The sequence below is a fragment of the Phyllostomus discolor genome, chromosome 7 (assembly GCF_004126475.2).
Source record: "Phyllostomus discolor isolate MPI-MPIP mPhyDis1 chromosome 7, mPhyDis1.pri.v3, whole genome shotgun sequence".
Taxonomy (NCBI): domain Eukaryota; kingdom Metazoa; phylum Chordata; class Mammalia; order Chiroptera; family Phyllostomidae; genus Phyllostomus; species Phyllostomus discolor.
In genome coordinates, this window is record NC_040909.2 from 4330443 (window position 1) to 4345065 (window position 14623).

General features: G+C 56.5%; 1 protein-coding gene across 6 annotated transcripts in view; it reads right to left on the reverse strand.

Annotated features, from left to right (window-relative positions):
• Positions 1 to 853: 853 nt before the first annotated feature.
• RBM6 (RNA binding motif protein 6) overlaps positions 854 to 14623 on the reverse strand; it is a 77645-nt gene continuing 63875 nt past the window's right edge. For all 6 annotated transcript variants that reach the window (XM_028517894.2, XM_036030308.1, XM_036030309.1 and 3 more), the window contains 13 exons: positions 13340 to 13612; positions 12729 to 12889; positions 11769 to 11866; positions 11324 to 11366; positions 11098 to 11179; positions 10770 to 10855; positions 10099 to 10242; positions 9069 to 9164; positions 6985 to 7251; positions 5338 to 5412; positions 4545 to 4642; positions 1827 to 1956; positions 854 to 1105 (listed from right to left, as the gene is read on the reverse strand). In XM_028517894.2, the coding sequence (XP_028373695.1) occupies positions 980 to 1105; positions 1827 to 1956; positions 4545 to 4642; positions 5338 to 5412; positions 6985 to 7251; positions 9069 to 9164; positions 10099 to 10242; positions 10770 to 10855; positions 11098 to 11179; positions 11324 to 11366; positions 11769 to 11866; positions 12729 to 12889; positions 13340 to 13612 (1679 nt within the window). In that variant the 3' untranslated portion in view covers positions 854 to 979. The remainder of the gene's footprint in view (positions 1106 to 1826; positions 1957 to 4544; positions 4643 to 5337; positions 5413 to 6984; positions 7252 to 9068; positions 9165 to 10098; positions 10243 to 10769; positions 10856 to 11097; positions 11180 to 11323; positions 11367 to 11768; positions 11867 to 12728; positions 12890 to 13339; positions 13613 to 14623) is intronic.

The following is a 14623-nucleotide window of genomic DNA, read 5'->3' on the forward strand; positions in this document are numbered from 1 at the left end:
TCCCTTCCTAAGAAACATTCTTACCTGTGACATATTATTCACAGCACCACTCTTAGAACTATAGTATATTACCTTGAAGAATTGTCTTTAAAAGTTTAAATTAGCTCCTGGATGGTGTGGCTCAGTGTACTGAACACCAGCCTGAGAACCAGAGTCGTCAGTTCGATTCCCAGTCGGGGCACAAGCCTGAGTTGTGGGCAGGGTGCCCTGCGGGGGGTGTGCAAGAGGCAATCACACACTGACATTTCCCTCTCGCTCTTCCCCTTTCTAAAAATAAATAAAATATTTAAAAACAAATTTAAATTAAGTTCATAGGACATAGCCTTGTAACCGTAGAAGAAATGGTACGAGTGGTGCGTTGGGAAGATTAAGGAAGGTCCGAAAGGAGAGACACCTCTGGGGAGAGTTTCGGCCGTGGAGGGAAGGAAAGGCCGGGCGCTGGCCGGAGAGGAGTGTAACTCTTACTCGCGGACGTGTCCCGGCGATCACAGTGCGCGAAGCACTGAGCGCCCAGCAGGCACAAGAAAGAGTCGCCCAACCCCCCAACGCTGGGGAGGTCAGAGGACTTTCGAAGGCCATCAGAGTAGCGAACCGATACGTGGGAGGAGTCTAGCCTCGGCAGTTAGCAAAGAAACAGAAACAACGGTGACACGCCACTTTCATCGGATCAGGAGCGTGATTTTCGGTCTGACAGTCCCCACACGGGCTGGAGCTCCAGGTCACTCGTCCCGACAGCAGGCGGTGCTGCCTGGCTCTGCGCCGCTGTCTCCATGTAGCAGCACCTCAAACGGGCCCACCTCAGGGGCCCCACCCCCTCCCACCTATGGGAGAAAAGTGCAAGGACACCAAAAAATCACATTGAAAAAAAGTTTATTTAAAAAAGTCCTAGCAGCCAGAACAGTAACAAAACAAAAGGAGAGACGGACAAACAAAACAAGGGGGGGGGGGCTGTGTCCTGGGGGCGCGTGCCCACGCTTCTTCAGTCGAGCTCCTTGTACCGCGCGAACATGACCCGGCGCACGGCGTCCCGGTAGGTCTCGTTGGACTGTCTCTTGCCGGGTCTCCCGGGAGCCCCTGCGCTGGGCCCCCGCGGCCGGCCTTCGGTCTGTGTGAGAGAGGCACACAGTGAGGGGGGCTCTGGGAGTCGGCCGCGGGCCGGTCTCTGACCACGCGCATTTGTGAGTGGGAGCGGAGCAGGACGGAGGGAGGGTTTCAGGTGTGTCACACACACAGGCCCCGAGATGAGGGAGGAGGTGGTGTGTAGCAGCGAGTGCAGGACCCGGACCCCCACATGGAGCCGGGAGAAGCCGCCCTGCTGGCGGCACATTCAGAGGGGGCGGAGGGAGCGCACAACGGGCCGTGTTTCCTCTTAGCCCCTTCCTCCTCGTCCCCTGAAATCTCAGGGGTGAAGCCCCTCCTGGGAACCGGGATGAACTCCATGCGCCCCAAACTTCAGGCACCGGACACCTCCGATAACGACCCCTCCCAGACAGAGGCGCCTTTGTACCTCTGATGGCTAGCTCCCCGGTCTTTCCATGCAAGGGCCCTTCGGTCTCACACTGCCTGCTTCCCACGGTGCCGCACCTCTTACTCGGTGCAAGAATAAGAGGAGCTCCCTCCCAACTGCTCCCCCCTTTCCACTGCCGGGCGAACACGCAGGGCTGTACCCCGGGGACCAAGACCTGGGGGCTCCCCGGCTCCCGCACCCGTCGCCGGCAGTGGAAAGGCCCAGCCCGGAGGCAGAGACACTGCTCTGGGCCACAGGGGGAGGGAAAGGTGAGTGTGTGTCTGGTCACGGCAGCCCGACAGGACGGAAGCCACCTCACCTCTTCGGCGGAAGCCAGCCCGGGGTGGCCGGACCCGAGGCCTGCCCCCTTCCTCCAAGCGGCGGCCTGCTGGGCACAGCCGCCTTTGCCGCCGTCGTCCGGGCCCTCTCTGCCCGCAGGCCTGCGGTCGCTGCAAGGGAAGCAGACAGACTCAGCGCCGCGCTCAGAGCGCCCTGCTCACGGGCCCACCGAAAACTGCCCTCTTGATCCAGCCCTGCCTCCGCTTACGGGTGCTGGACGGAATCTCTGAGTGTCTGCCACCCACACGACACTCAGCCCTGACCCGGGGCACCGAGGCGACCAAGACCGGACCCTGTTCACGGGGAAGGGCGGGAGAGGGACACTACGCCAGCAGATGCCGAAGGCACGCCGAGGAGCTCGACCACCGGCGTGGCGGCCCGCTGCTGACACAGCGCAGGGGACACAAACCACAGAGGGGTGTCCGACCCGCCGCGGGACGGCGATGGATGCGGCCGGACACAAAGCCGTAAGTGTACTTAAAACGTTATGAGATTTTTCTGTGATTACGTGTCACAATGTATTTAATGTGTGGCTCAAGACAACTCTTCTTCCAGTGTGGCCCAGAGACGCCAAAAGGTGGGACACCCCTGCAAAGGGCATCGCTGAAAATGACAGAAATCCCAACAGGAGGGTGCGTCCGGACTGGGCCTGACCCTGACCCCTGAGGAGTCTGCGAGCCGGGGACAAAAGGGAGGGAGGGAGGAAAGCAGGGTAAGGCAGGAAGCTGTGGAAAGCATGCGACCTCTCCAGGAGGGGAGAGGCAGGGTCTGACGAAAGGCTGCTTGGGCCAGACTGAAAACGCTTGAACATCACACTAAGTCCTGACAATGGACTTCATCCTTCAGGCAAAGAAACTCCCTGAACCCTGGGCCTCCCTCTAGGCAAGGTCTCCCTCCACACAAAGACGAATTTTAGGAGCAGATTTCTACGCACAAAGGTCATTTTGGTGGCGGGGTAGAGAAGCAAAGGTTGAGACTAAGGAGTCTGGTATGGAGGGGAGCAAGAACGGGGGCCCAGGCTGAACTCGGGAGCTGGCCGCCAACGCCACGGGGGCCGGGGGTAAGACCGAGCCAGAGCGGGCAGACCGCGCCGCAGCGACGCTCTGACGCCGACACGGGAACACGGCGGGGCTAGCACAGCTGGGCCGGGTCTAACGTGGAATGGAATACGACACTGAGCAATTGTTAGTGCAAGGGGCCCGAGGGCGCCTGAGAGGACACGCCCAGGAAGTAAATGGAAATCGTGAGTCTGAGCTCAGAAAACAGAAATGATTTGGAAAGGAGCACAGGACTGATTAGTCTGCTGGGGTGGCTGAGGCCGTGGGTCCGTTGGACAGCGCAGGTCAAGGGGTAAGGCACGGAGGGCAGAGTGCTGGCAAGTGTCTGGAACCACCCGGCAAAGGGACGAGAGGAAGGAGGACGGAGGGGGAGGAGAGCCGGCAGCACACGGCGTGAAGGGCACAGGGAGCAGAGAGGGGTCTCCTCCCACCCATGAACAGCAGGCTCAGAGCGAGGGGCCCGCCGCCTCCTGGCTGACCCTGCACCCCTGTCTACTTCCAGTGTGGCTGACAGTGCAGAGGGTGACCCAATGGGACCTTACAGTGATTAAGTGGTCCTGCCTTAACACTTCTTAAATATGCAAACAGAATAGACTAGAATAAAAACATCAGTTTACTTACTGCACACAATATGAAAGTATTTTTCATGAGGATTTTTTTCAGTTACACACACAGAGTTACTGAGTCTCGACCCAAAATAACCCCATATCCGTGGGCTGTGAGCAGGGAAGGTGAGGTGCCACTGCCCAGCAGGGCCCTCTGCAGGGCCTCTCCCTGCCATCGCCTCCCTCTGCCCCTCAGGCGTACACAGTCCGCCCCGGCCTCTGGTTCTTCCGCTCGCTAACACGGAGGTGCCAGACCACACGCCGTTTACAACCACTCCAGTACCTACACCGCGCTCAGACATGGTCTCTGCGTGGTGTTCCAGGAGTACGGACTCCAGGAAGTGGTCTCCGGCCGGCCGCTGGGCCAGCCGCATCTCCTGGCGGAGACTCAACCACGCGTCTCTAGTGTTTGGCGCCATCAAGCTACCTACAACTCCCCAAGTGCATCCCGACCCCCTCTCTCATCCACGGTGCTCGCAGTTCCAACTGAAATGCCCCCCCCCCCCCCACGGTACTCCTGTCTGTCCTACGAGACACAGTGCCACCTGAGCGTGCTTCATTCCGAGTTCAGACAGGTGAGAGTAACACACATTCTGTCCACCTGAGCATCCTCGCTCTGAACACAGTATCTGCACAGAGTAGGCTGCCAGCACATTCTGTGTAACCCTGGGCTCACGACCCGGAGACCGTCACACCGGAAACCAGCTCGGGCAGCCGGAGATCATGTGTCTCTGCCAGCAGCCAACCACCCGCTCAGCCCCTGTGTGCAACAGCGAAGGTTCCTGAGCACGACACGCTTACTTACTGGGCCCGCCGCTGGTGAGGGGAGAGAGGGCTCCCCACCAGGTCCACTGCAGCAGGGCCCTGGGCAGCCAGGCCGCTAGCCGCTCTTCCGTGCGCGCGCGCACGCACACACACACACACACACACACTCCCCGTGTGAAGGCAGAGGTCAAGAGGGCGGGCAGTCGGAGGAGCAGACGGTTTGAGCATCAGGTCCCGAGGCTCAGGCTGAGCCAAGAGCTCCCGGCTTACCTGTCAGCGTCCCTGGAGTATTTCATCCGTTTTCTTTCTGGAGAGTCAAAAGACTGAAGCTTTTCTCTGCGGTCGTTCCCTCTTTCTTTAAACTTCCCCTGTTGGTGAGCAGAAGAACCAATCTGAGATCTCCCTCCAAGGGGACAGAAAAGTGGGGGAGCTTCCCTTTACTCCTGACATTTCTCCGGATGTGAAGGGAGTTCAGCCCGAAGTCCCGGAAGCTCGCTCCCTCACACACTCCTCCCGTGGGAGCAGCGGCTCCTTGGACAGCCGGGTTGGGTCGGGAGGAGGCGGTGTGCCGGGATCAGCGTCTCCTCCTCGGAAGAGGAGGAAGAGCTCCCCAACAGGCCAGCACAGGCGGCCTCCGAACCATCCCAGCAGACCTGTCCTGGACCAGTGCAGCTGGAGGCCGGGCAGGTGAGCCTGGCTCACCGGGTGGTGTGGGGGCAGTGCACCTGGCTCTCACAGGCCGCCACCTGTGCCCGCAGCTGGAGGCCGGCGCTTCAGCAGCCCTGCCCCACACCCCTCACCGGGCTTTCACAAGCTCGGCAGGAAGAGGAGTGCTCCTCACTCGGTCTACTCAGAGACCCCTGCAGCACCTTTTAAAAAAGCATCAACTCCATCAAGGTGTCATTTATAAATTGTAAAATGCACCCATTTTAACGTAGTTGGACGAGTTGTGAGAAGGGTACACAGCATCTTTCAGGGCCTCCTCGTTCTCCGTCGTCGCGGCCGCCGGGGACTCCCGCCCCGGAAAGCAGAGGCAGGGTGGCAGCAGGCCACCAGCGCTCACCTGCCGCTCTCTCCTCTCCAGGTAGGCGAGCTCCTGCTCCGACTGCTTTATCTTCCGGTGGATCTCCAGGTTTTGCTGAGAAGAGAAGGAGTGCTGAGTACAGGGCCGGAACAAGCCTCCTGGAAACGCCTCCAGCCCGTCCCATGGCCACTCCGGGACAGCAGCCCCTCTCCCTGACCAGCCCTGCTGAGCGGCCTGCCACCGTGCCCTGCGAGCTACAGTCACTAAGCGCTCTTGCTGAGGCTCAGGTTGCAACGCTGCCTGCTCACACAGAGTAGTTACGTGGTGTGGCACCAGAGGAAACTTCACTTCTGTCTCAAGTGTAAAAGACACAGATCTGGTTTACATCTCTTTATCTAAGACAAAAGTTGTGGGAGAGGCGAATTCGAGCATACCAGGGAAGAAAGCCAAACGCCCACATGCTCTGCCTGCCACCACAGCTGCCACCCCCATCCTCAGACACTGGTCACTTTCAAGCCCCCCGGAGAAACGGTAAAAGAAACCCCAAGGGCCTCAGAAAACAAACAGACTGTTCTAGAGTCTCCCACGCCTTAAGGGCCGCACAGAGGCCCTCAGGCACACAGGGTGAGGAGCTGCGCGGAGAGGGCTCTCTGCACTCTGTAAGGAAAGGACAACCACTGCACCTACTTCCCGTTGCCCAGGGAGCGCTTCCACTTGTGGGGTCACCAGGCGGCCAGTTCCTCTTCCCCGACAACTACTTTCTACCCTGTTAGCCGTTTATTAGCATTTCATCAGAAAGCTGAAATTTAAACGTTAGTCTGATGACTCAGAGTTTGAAAAGACCGAAGGGACTCAGAGGTCGTCTGTGGCAGGGACTGTCAGAAGTGTCCCTGAATCCTGGGAGCTTTGCAGAGCCTCCAGAGGCAGCTGGGGGAAGGGGCGTGCTTATTACAAAGTCAGAGCTTCTCGGCTTCTGGCCACACGAGACAGGGTCCTGCACCAAGGGAGAGTCCAAATCCACCCCCTCACCTGCCCCCGCAGCATCTGCTACAGAAGGAGTCTGAAACGAACCCCTCTGCAGCACGAGCCCACCTATGGGGCTCCACCTGCCCAGAGCCTGGCTCCCGGGTCGGCATGTATCAATGGGAAGGTTGGTGTGTGTCTGTCTGACCCCCGAGACCAGCCGCTGTGCCCTGGCTCACAGCAGCGACTCCCTACGTGAGGAGACGGCGGAACGTGACCCACCGGGGGAAACCGGCACCACATGGCTGCCGGAGCCAGATGGCACCAGGGGACGCCTGCAAGTGCCGGGGAAGAGGAGGGGCCTATCTGAGCTCTGGGTAACGACGGGGCTAAGGTGAGAAACCCAGCAAGTGAGTCACCCACTCCACAAGCCCCTTCCCCCCTCCCGCCCCCACCCCAGCTCCAGCGCAGGCTCCAGGTTGGGCGCCCCAGCCGCTGCCCGCCTTGGGTCTGAAGTTTCTGGAAGGCGGGCACAGCTTCAACACAAAGCGACTCATCACGAACAACAGGTGGAGGGACAACTGACCCCTGACGTGTGGACCGGCTGAGTTACTGGATCTGGGGATGATGATACAGGCCGAGGAAGGACAGCCTGCACTTCCTGTGCCCCGAGATGCTCCCCGCTCTCTCAAGTCCGAAGGTCAGGGCCCCGTCCCCCAGTACCTTGTGCAGGTCCGAGAGCTGCTGGTGTTTGATCAGAACTTCTTTGTTGGGGAACTGCCTTCTGCAGAGCAGACAGGCCAGCTTGTTCCAGTCCGTGAGTTTGTCTTCCTCGCTCTCCTTCTTGGCCGCCGACTCGTCCCGCTGCTGGGGCTGCTGCGCGGAGCGGGGCTGCGGCGGAGGGGGCTGCTCCTCCTCCTCGTCCTCCTCGTAGTCGCTGTCGCCTCCGTACTCCCCCAGGAGGCCGATCAGCGGGTTTACCACCTTGGGCTGCGAGGAGAGGGCCAGGGTCAACACCACACTCAGCCTCACTCTGGGGCCGGTTTTCTAGACGTGCTGTTATGGGCATCTCATTTCTTCTTTCAGTTGGAACAGTGAGCTGGGTTCAGTACAGGCCCATGGACCCCAGTGCTCCCTTCCCAAGTGGGGGCGACATGGATGGAGCCCGATGTTCCGCCTGCTCACGGGGTGCGAGCCCGACTAGCTCCCTGGGGAGGGGCTGTAGCCACAGAACGGTGGAGAGGAGAGAAAGGGGAGCTGAAGTAGAGCACAGAGAAGGAGTCACGAAGTTACACGTTACAAAGAGGAAGAGAGAGCAACCATCTCCAGGTCGCTGTAACCATGGAGAAAAGGAAAGAGAAATTTTATGAAGGCTGCAGTGACCCCTAGGGACTAGTGCAACGGAAGAATAGCGCTCAGGTGGACAGATGGGGCCCCTTAGCAAGGGAGGGCCAAGGCGGGTCGGCACTGACGTGTTACAGTGAATTGGATTACTAACGCCGAGTGGGCAGAGTACTGACCAACAGCTTACAGGAAGCTGTTAAGCAATGATGCATGGTCATTGTCTTATGATCAATAAAAAGTAAAAAAGAAAAAAAAAGAAAGAAGACTACTACTGCTATATATCTATATTTAATCTGAATCACATGATTAGATTGAGACTGTTATTATTTTAGGCACCTAAAAAATGGGTACCAACAACAATCAATTCGAAATGGATTGAGTACTTATATGTTAGATTCAAAACCATGAAAATCCTAGCAGAAAACAGGGCCATACAATTTAAGACATTCCTCACAGCAATATTTTTTTCTACTGTATCTCCTTGCGCAAGGGAAACAAAAGCGAAAGTAAACAGATGGGACTAGGTCAATTGGAAAGTACGTGCACAGCCAAGGAAACCACCACAAGGTGAAAAGACAAACGACTTTACAGGGAACATACTTGCTGATCCATCTGATAAGGGGTTAACATCCAACATCTGTAAGAACTTATATATAACTCAACACCCACAAAAAAAGTCTAATTTAAAAACAGGCCGAGGACCGGAACAGACGCTCCCCCAAAGAGGACACAGAGATGACGGACAGACACAGGAAAGGACGCTCCGGTCGCCCGTCACCAGACAGACGCACACGGAAACCGCGGGGAGATCCGCCCCACGCCTGTCGGCAGGGCTGGCAACAGTAAACCCGCAGACGGCACGCGCCGGCCAGGACGTGGACGAAAGGGCGCCCTAGTGCCCTGTCGGTGGGAATGCAGACGGAGCAGCCACTGTGGAAAACGGCATGGAGTTCCCTCAAAAAATGAAAGACGGAACTGCCTGATGGCCCAGAGATTCCCCTTCTGGGACTGTATCTGAGGAAGCCTGAAAGACTGATTCAAGAGAGTACCTGCACCCCGTGTTCACCGCGGCGCTATTGACAACAGCCACGCAGCCACCCCACCCACCTCTGAGAGAGTCTTATGGGGTCTCCACAAGGATCCTCCAGAGGAAATATTAGGGCCAGAAAAAAATGGGTTTCCTTGGTCGTTTAAAAGAGAATTAACAAGACCAAGACTAAATATAAGTTAAAAAGAGCCAGGCCTTCCCCGATCTGGTGGGAACGGAGCAGGGTGGAGGGAAAGAGGACAGAAACCTGGCTCCGGCCCTCCGGTCTTCCCCGTGAGAAGACAGTTCCGTCACGCGTGTGTGTGTCTGTGAGGCGGACAGAACCACCGTGGAAGTGAGGCCCAGAACCTCCTCCCCGACGGGACCCGCCCGGCCCCGGCCCCGGCCCCAGCCCAGGGCAGCAGCCCAGCCTCACCGGCGGCGGACTCTCCTCCTTCTTCACGGTGGGAGGCAGGGGCTTCTTGAAGACGTCCTCTAGGGGCGCTGTCCCCTCACCCGCATTTTCCTGAAACTGACAAAATTCAAGGCAATTCTCAAACGATACTCGTACAAGTTAGGTTGAGAGCTGTTGCTATGATTTCAAAATTGGTACATACTGCATGATAACTATATGTCAGGAAGATGATACGTTCATACACACTATCTGCAGCTTTTACTGCAATCCTCCTATACAGGCATTAATATCCTCATTCTTGAAATGACTGAGAGTATGGTTAGAGCAAATAAGTAGCAAAAGCAAACACCAAATACTAAGCAGATGTCACTCCCAAGTCTAAATTCTCAGATATATTCCCCCCCCCGCCCCTCGGCAAACCAAGCAGTATTCAAGGAAAAAAAAGACAAGTTACAAACTGAACCACAACATTCATCCCTTTTCACTAACATGTCAGGATACATGAAATACAATTCTTTGGAGAATAATCTGACTTTATGCCAGGAGACAGGAAACGGTTTAAGAGGAGAAATCAAATCCTGAGTGCTATGCATCATGACAGTAAGAGATCGGAAAGAAGGGACAAGCAACGCCAGAATGAGGAGGAAAGCAGGGCACAGCTCTACTGAGTTTTCACCAGGTGGGCGTTAAGGTAACAACTTGGAAATACCACAGAAACAAGGACGAGGACCCATGATAGAATACAAAGCGAACGGAGACCACCACACGGTGCCCCCGCTGCATACAGCCGGCCCACAGGCCTGTGCGTGCAGGCGGCAGCGCCAAGAAGGGGAGGGAGCCCACGGAACCGTGTGCGGGGCTCAGGCCGGGCCACTCTGCCCTGCCACCCCTGGTTCCTGCGCTCGTGGGAGTGAGCCTGCCCTGGGAGGCAGGGGGGCTGCCTGCTTCTCTGGCCGTCTGACACCTCGAACGCAGCCGTTCTCTGCCACGACCCCTGTACTCTCATCTGTGAATACACGGGGAAAAGAGAGCAGATCCCAAGTCCTCTCACCCTGGCCGCTCCTCGGTCTTTCTTCTCCTTGCCTTCTCTTTTGGATGTCTCCTTCTTGCTGCTTGACTTCTGACCGGCTGATGACTTCTCCTTGCTCTCCTCTTCCTCGGGCGACCCCGGCTCCTGGGGCACGTAGACTTCTTGCTGCAGTGCGGTTGGAGACAGGTAAGTCCCCAGAATGCCTCCCTCTCCCGGGAGTCCAGGTCCAGGGAGCACAGTCCCTCCGGGGGAAAGAGCAGCTCGCTCACTCCCGAGTCCGAGAGGAGACCGCAGCAAACCACCTAACACTCCACTCGGGGGCCAGGGCGCGTCCAGGCCGCGCACTGTCCCTTCCTCCAAGAGCAGCGCTGGTCTTACCTGTCAGGCCACAAGGCACTGGCTTTCCAGAGGCAACAGTTAACATAAAGGTCATCATCTTTAAAATCCGCCTGAATAAATACAACTCAACAGAAGATCTGGACTTTTTAAAACACCACATTAGACATGAGGTGCAGGTAGTCAAAGCAGCTGCCTGGATCGGAGAAATACTCAGTTTCCGTGGGTTTAAACCTTTCCAACTTTTCACGTAATGAGCAACCAGACAATCCAGGGGACGAAATCTTCAAAGTAACAAATTACAGGCACTCTTCCCAAAAGACTCACTGACAAAGTAAACAGAGACACAAACTCACCTGGGTATTGGGGTCATAATAGGTTCCCGCCAAGGGGTCGTAATAGTAGCCCGTGGCAGAGTCGTATATGTAGCAGTCCGAGGACGCTGCAGGGAATATAAAGCCAGAGGCCGTGTGGGTCCCGCCCGCGAGGCCCTCACTGGGACCCACGAGCACAGCCCAGGAATGGGGCCGGCAGCCTCCACGGGAGCCAGCCCTGTGGGCGGCACTCTCTGAAACAGCACCCTTCTCGCAAACTTGGCGATCACAAAAATTTCAATTAAGGAGTAGTCAAGCCAAAAAACCAAAACAACCACCCCACAATAAAAATAAAACAAAGGTCACTCACACTGTTGTCCTTGTCGATTTGAATCTGAAGACCAGTCTGAATTTCTGCCACCTCCCCTCCTATCTCGGAAATACTTTTTACCCTATCACAGAAAGGCAAGTTAAGATAATGGACCTTCTGACAGCCGTCCCCCCCGACAGACACCCACTGGAGAGGAGTCCTAACCGCTCTCTCAGTCCCTTGAGAACTTCAACAGAGCACTGACTCCCCAGCCGCCAACGCCTACCTGATAGTAGTGCATGTGGTCGGAGTGGTCCCCAGAGTCATTTCTGCAACAAACAAAACAACATGACACGCGCCTGCGGCCAAAGTCACTTGAGAAGCGCCCAGCCCTACAGACTGGCCAAGCAACTCTCTTGCCCCCATTCTGCAGGGAAGGCCCCCCCCCGCCCCCAGCAAGCAGTCCTGCTGGTGCAGAGTCCTGCACGGAGGAGCAGCGGGACTTCTGCGGAACCATCCGATGGTGCAGAGCTACCGGGCTGAGGGAGCAGGCCCAGACCCCCCAGCCCTGCAACCCGGCCTCTCTGATGCGGCAGCCACGCCCCAGTCACCACTCCTGGGCCAGGACGGGTGAGAGAGTGCAGGAGTCAGACTTCTCGGGGCCACGGGGCATGAAGTTTCCTCCCAAGTCCTGGGCGGGTGGAGGTGGCACAAGGACACCCCCGCCTCACCTTCGCTTCCCAGTGGCCAGGTTCACAGCTACCATCTTCCCATCGATGCTGAACGGTGGGTCCAGGTTCTGCAAGATCTTCACCACCCGAAGAGCTTCCTGGGAAAGCGAAGACTTGCGTGAACCCAAGGAGAGAAACGGCCATGTCCTCCGAGAGAGACCCAGGCAAGTACTGGACCCCTCTGCTACACGGTACTGCGGGCCACAGCTGTGATAGGGAGGGCGCACTGGCCGGAGAGGTTTCCAGTGACGGGCGCTCAGAGTGGGCGGGGAAGCCGTCAGTTTCCCTTTGAATCGGAGAAGATTTGACTGTGATAAGCACCCTCTTCTGTTCCCGAAGGGAAGATGGCATAATCAGCTTTTTGTTTCTGGCCAGTTTCTGAAACGAATTTCAGAAATCCAGGTCCTTTTCTTTGAGGCGGCAACTGTCCTCACATTGGATTCAGTCTACAAAGCTCGTTCTGGTTTCTGAGCACGAATCTAAGTGCCGACGACTTCTGTCACTATCGCCATGTCCCCTCACAGAAAAGGGCCCCACAGCTGAAAACGCAAGCCACGAGAATCCATAAAAGCAACACTCCGAGGAAAAAGAGGAAGTGTCCTATTACCAGCAAACATAAAAACCATCTGTAGTTGGCAAAGCAGGTTTGAGAACCAGAAAATTCACTCAACTCCTGGCAGGGTCAGCACTCAGATTCTTCACGAGTGACTGAGCTCCGTTTTTACCTGGAAACTGTACAGGCCACGGCCGGGAGTGGGTCTGGAAAGCCACTCAGAACTCTAAGTTTAAGGGCAGTCGCGTCGCCTGAACGAACTCTAACCTGGAGGAGGGCACCGGAGGGCCCTGACACCCGGCGGCACACGAGAATTCCACGGACGAGGAAGCGCCCGCCAGAGCCGCCCGGGGTCCCCACGGCCGGCTGGGCTGCCCCCCGACCACCGCAAGGCGGGGGAGACTCACCGCGTGGGAGTCGAGGTCAATGAAGCCGTAGGTGTGGCCCATGGGGCCGGTCCTGTTCTTGATGATCCGCACGTTGGCCGTGGTCAGGTGGACGTAGGGCTCCAGCACTTCCACGATCACCTCGGGCGGCGTGGACCGGTAGATGCGTTTGAGCATGATGGCTGGACAAGCCGCGCACGGGTGGCAGAGGGGCAAGGGAGGAGAGAGGCTCGTTTCTGAAGTCCTCAGAGCCTGACTGTCCCTTTCTCTTTTCTTTTTTTAAGTTAATGTAATTAGTTATTTTTACTGCAGACGACTGCAGTTGCTACCCGGTCTAGCGAGGCTGCTTCTGTAATGAAGTGTTAGTCCAATACCCGCTCGTACTTCCGTTCACCAGTACCCAGGAGTCTAAAGCTAAGCCTTGCTGCCTTTGGCTAGAACTCGCTATTGGGAGGAGGAGGAAGGTCCCTTCCACTAGCACCGGGGGGTAGGGTGGGGGGGTACGCCACAGAGAAGAGCTGTGTGAGGGTGTGGGGTGCGGCTGACCAGACCCGGGCCTCCGCACAGGCCGCCCACGCCCCAACCCCCAACCGTAGCGGTCGCAGTCCGGCCCGCCCCGACCAGGCACTTACTTTTGCTCTCCCCATCCTGGCGAGTCTCCCCAGACCACGGCTCCTTGTCTCGGTCTCTTCGGAAGCTGAGCCCTTCCCTTCGAGGGGGCAGGTACCTTTCCGCCTCCCTCTTTGGGTGCCCCAAGCGCGGCTCTTGTCCTTCCTCCCGCTTCTTGGGTTCAGGTTCCTTGTCGGTGGACTTTGGGGCTTGGCTGGGTGGTTTTTCTGACGGCGCTGGTATGGGTGTTTTCTGAGGCTGAGGGTAACTTACTAAATCTTGCTTGGACTCTGCCACTACAGAAACAAAGAAAATCACCAGCAGGTTTTATTTTTAATTAAAATTTTAAAAAATTTATTTACTTTTAGAGACAGGGGAGGGAAGGAGAGAGGGAGAGAAATGTCAATGTATGGTCGCCTCTCGTGCACCCCCTCAGAGGGGACCTGGCCCACAACCCAGGCGTGTGCCTCGATTGGGAACCAAACCAGCGACCCTTTGGCTCCCAAGCCTGCGCTCAATCCACTGAGCCACACCGGCCAGGGCCCGCTAGCCAGTTTTACCCAAAACACACTACTGCTGTGATCCTCCTCATCTGACCCCAAATACTGACACTGCAACGCCTGTAACAGTCTCAGAAATATGTACCTGAAAAGGTCCCGACAGACTATAAGCAAAACTAATGAGACAGCACAAGGTTCACAAAAGAAACTATCCAAGTATTTAAAACTCTAATACTGTGAGTGGTCTATCACTCCCCACACACTTAGATAGAAGAAACCCCTCACAGACACCAGTGGACAACAGTGTGGTGACTGAGGGGGAAGGGAGGGATGGGGGTGGGAGAGGAGATGCCGGGCGGGGGGGGGGATAAATGATAATGGAAATGTACAATATAAAAAATAAAGCAAAAATTTTTAAATATAAGAAATCCTTCACGAGAACCTGGACCTGACTATTATAACCACTCACGAGAACAGATTTGGAGACAAAATCAGCAAAAATATGACCCTTGCTGTGTAAAGATACCTCCCAAACGTGTCTAGGAGTCCTGCCTCTTCCACGGCTATGACACAAGGACAGCCGTCTCACTCTCGGTGAGACCGCGGGGCCCTCTCCTCTGGCGGAGCTAAGGCCAGGCCTACCTGCACACGGCTCGTTCATACTCAAGTCCTTACAACGGGTGAATGTCCTCCAAAATACGCACGCTTCACCGCAAATCTCTTTCTACAGGAGAATAATCTATCCAGTTAATTAGGGGCATATTTTTGCAATTACTTCATTTTTGGAGGGTTCACAGGAAGCCACGT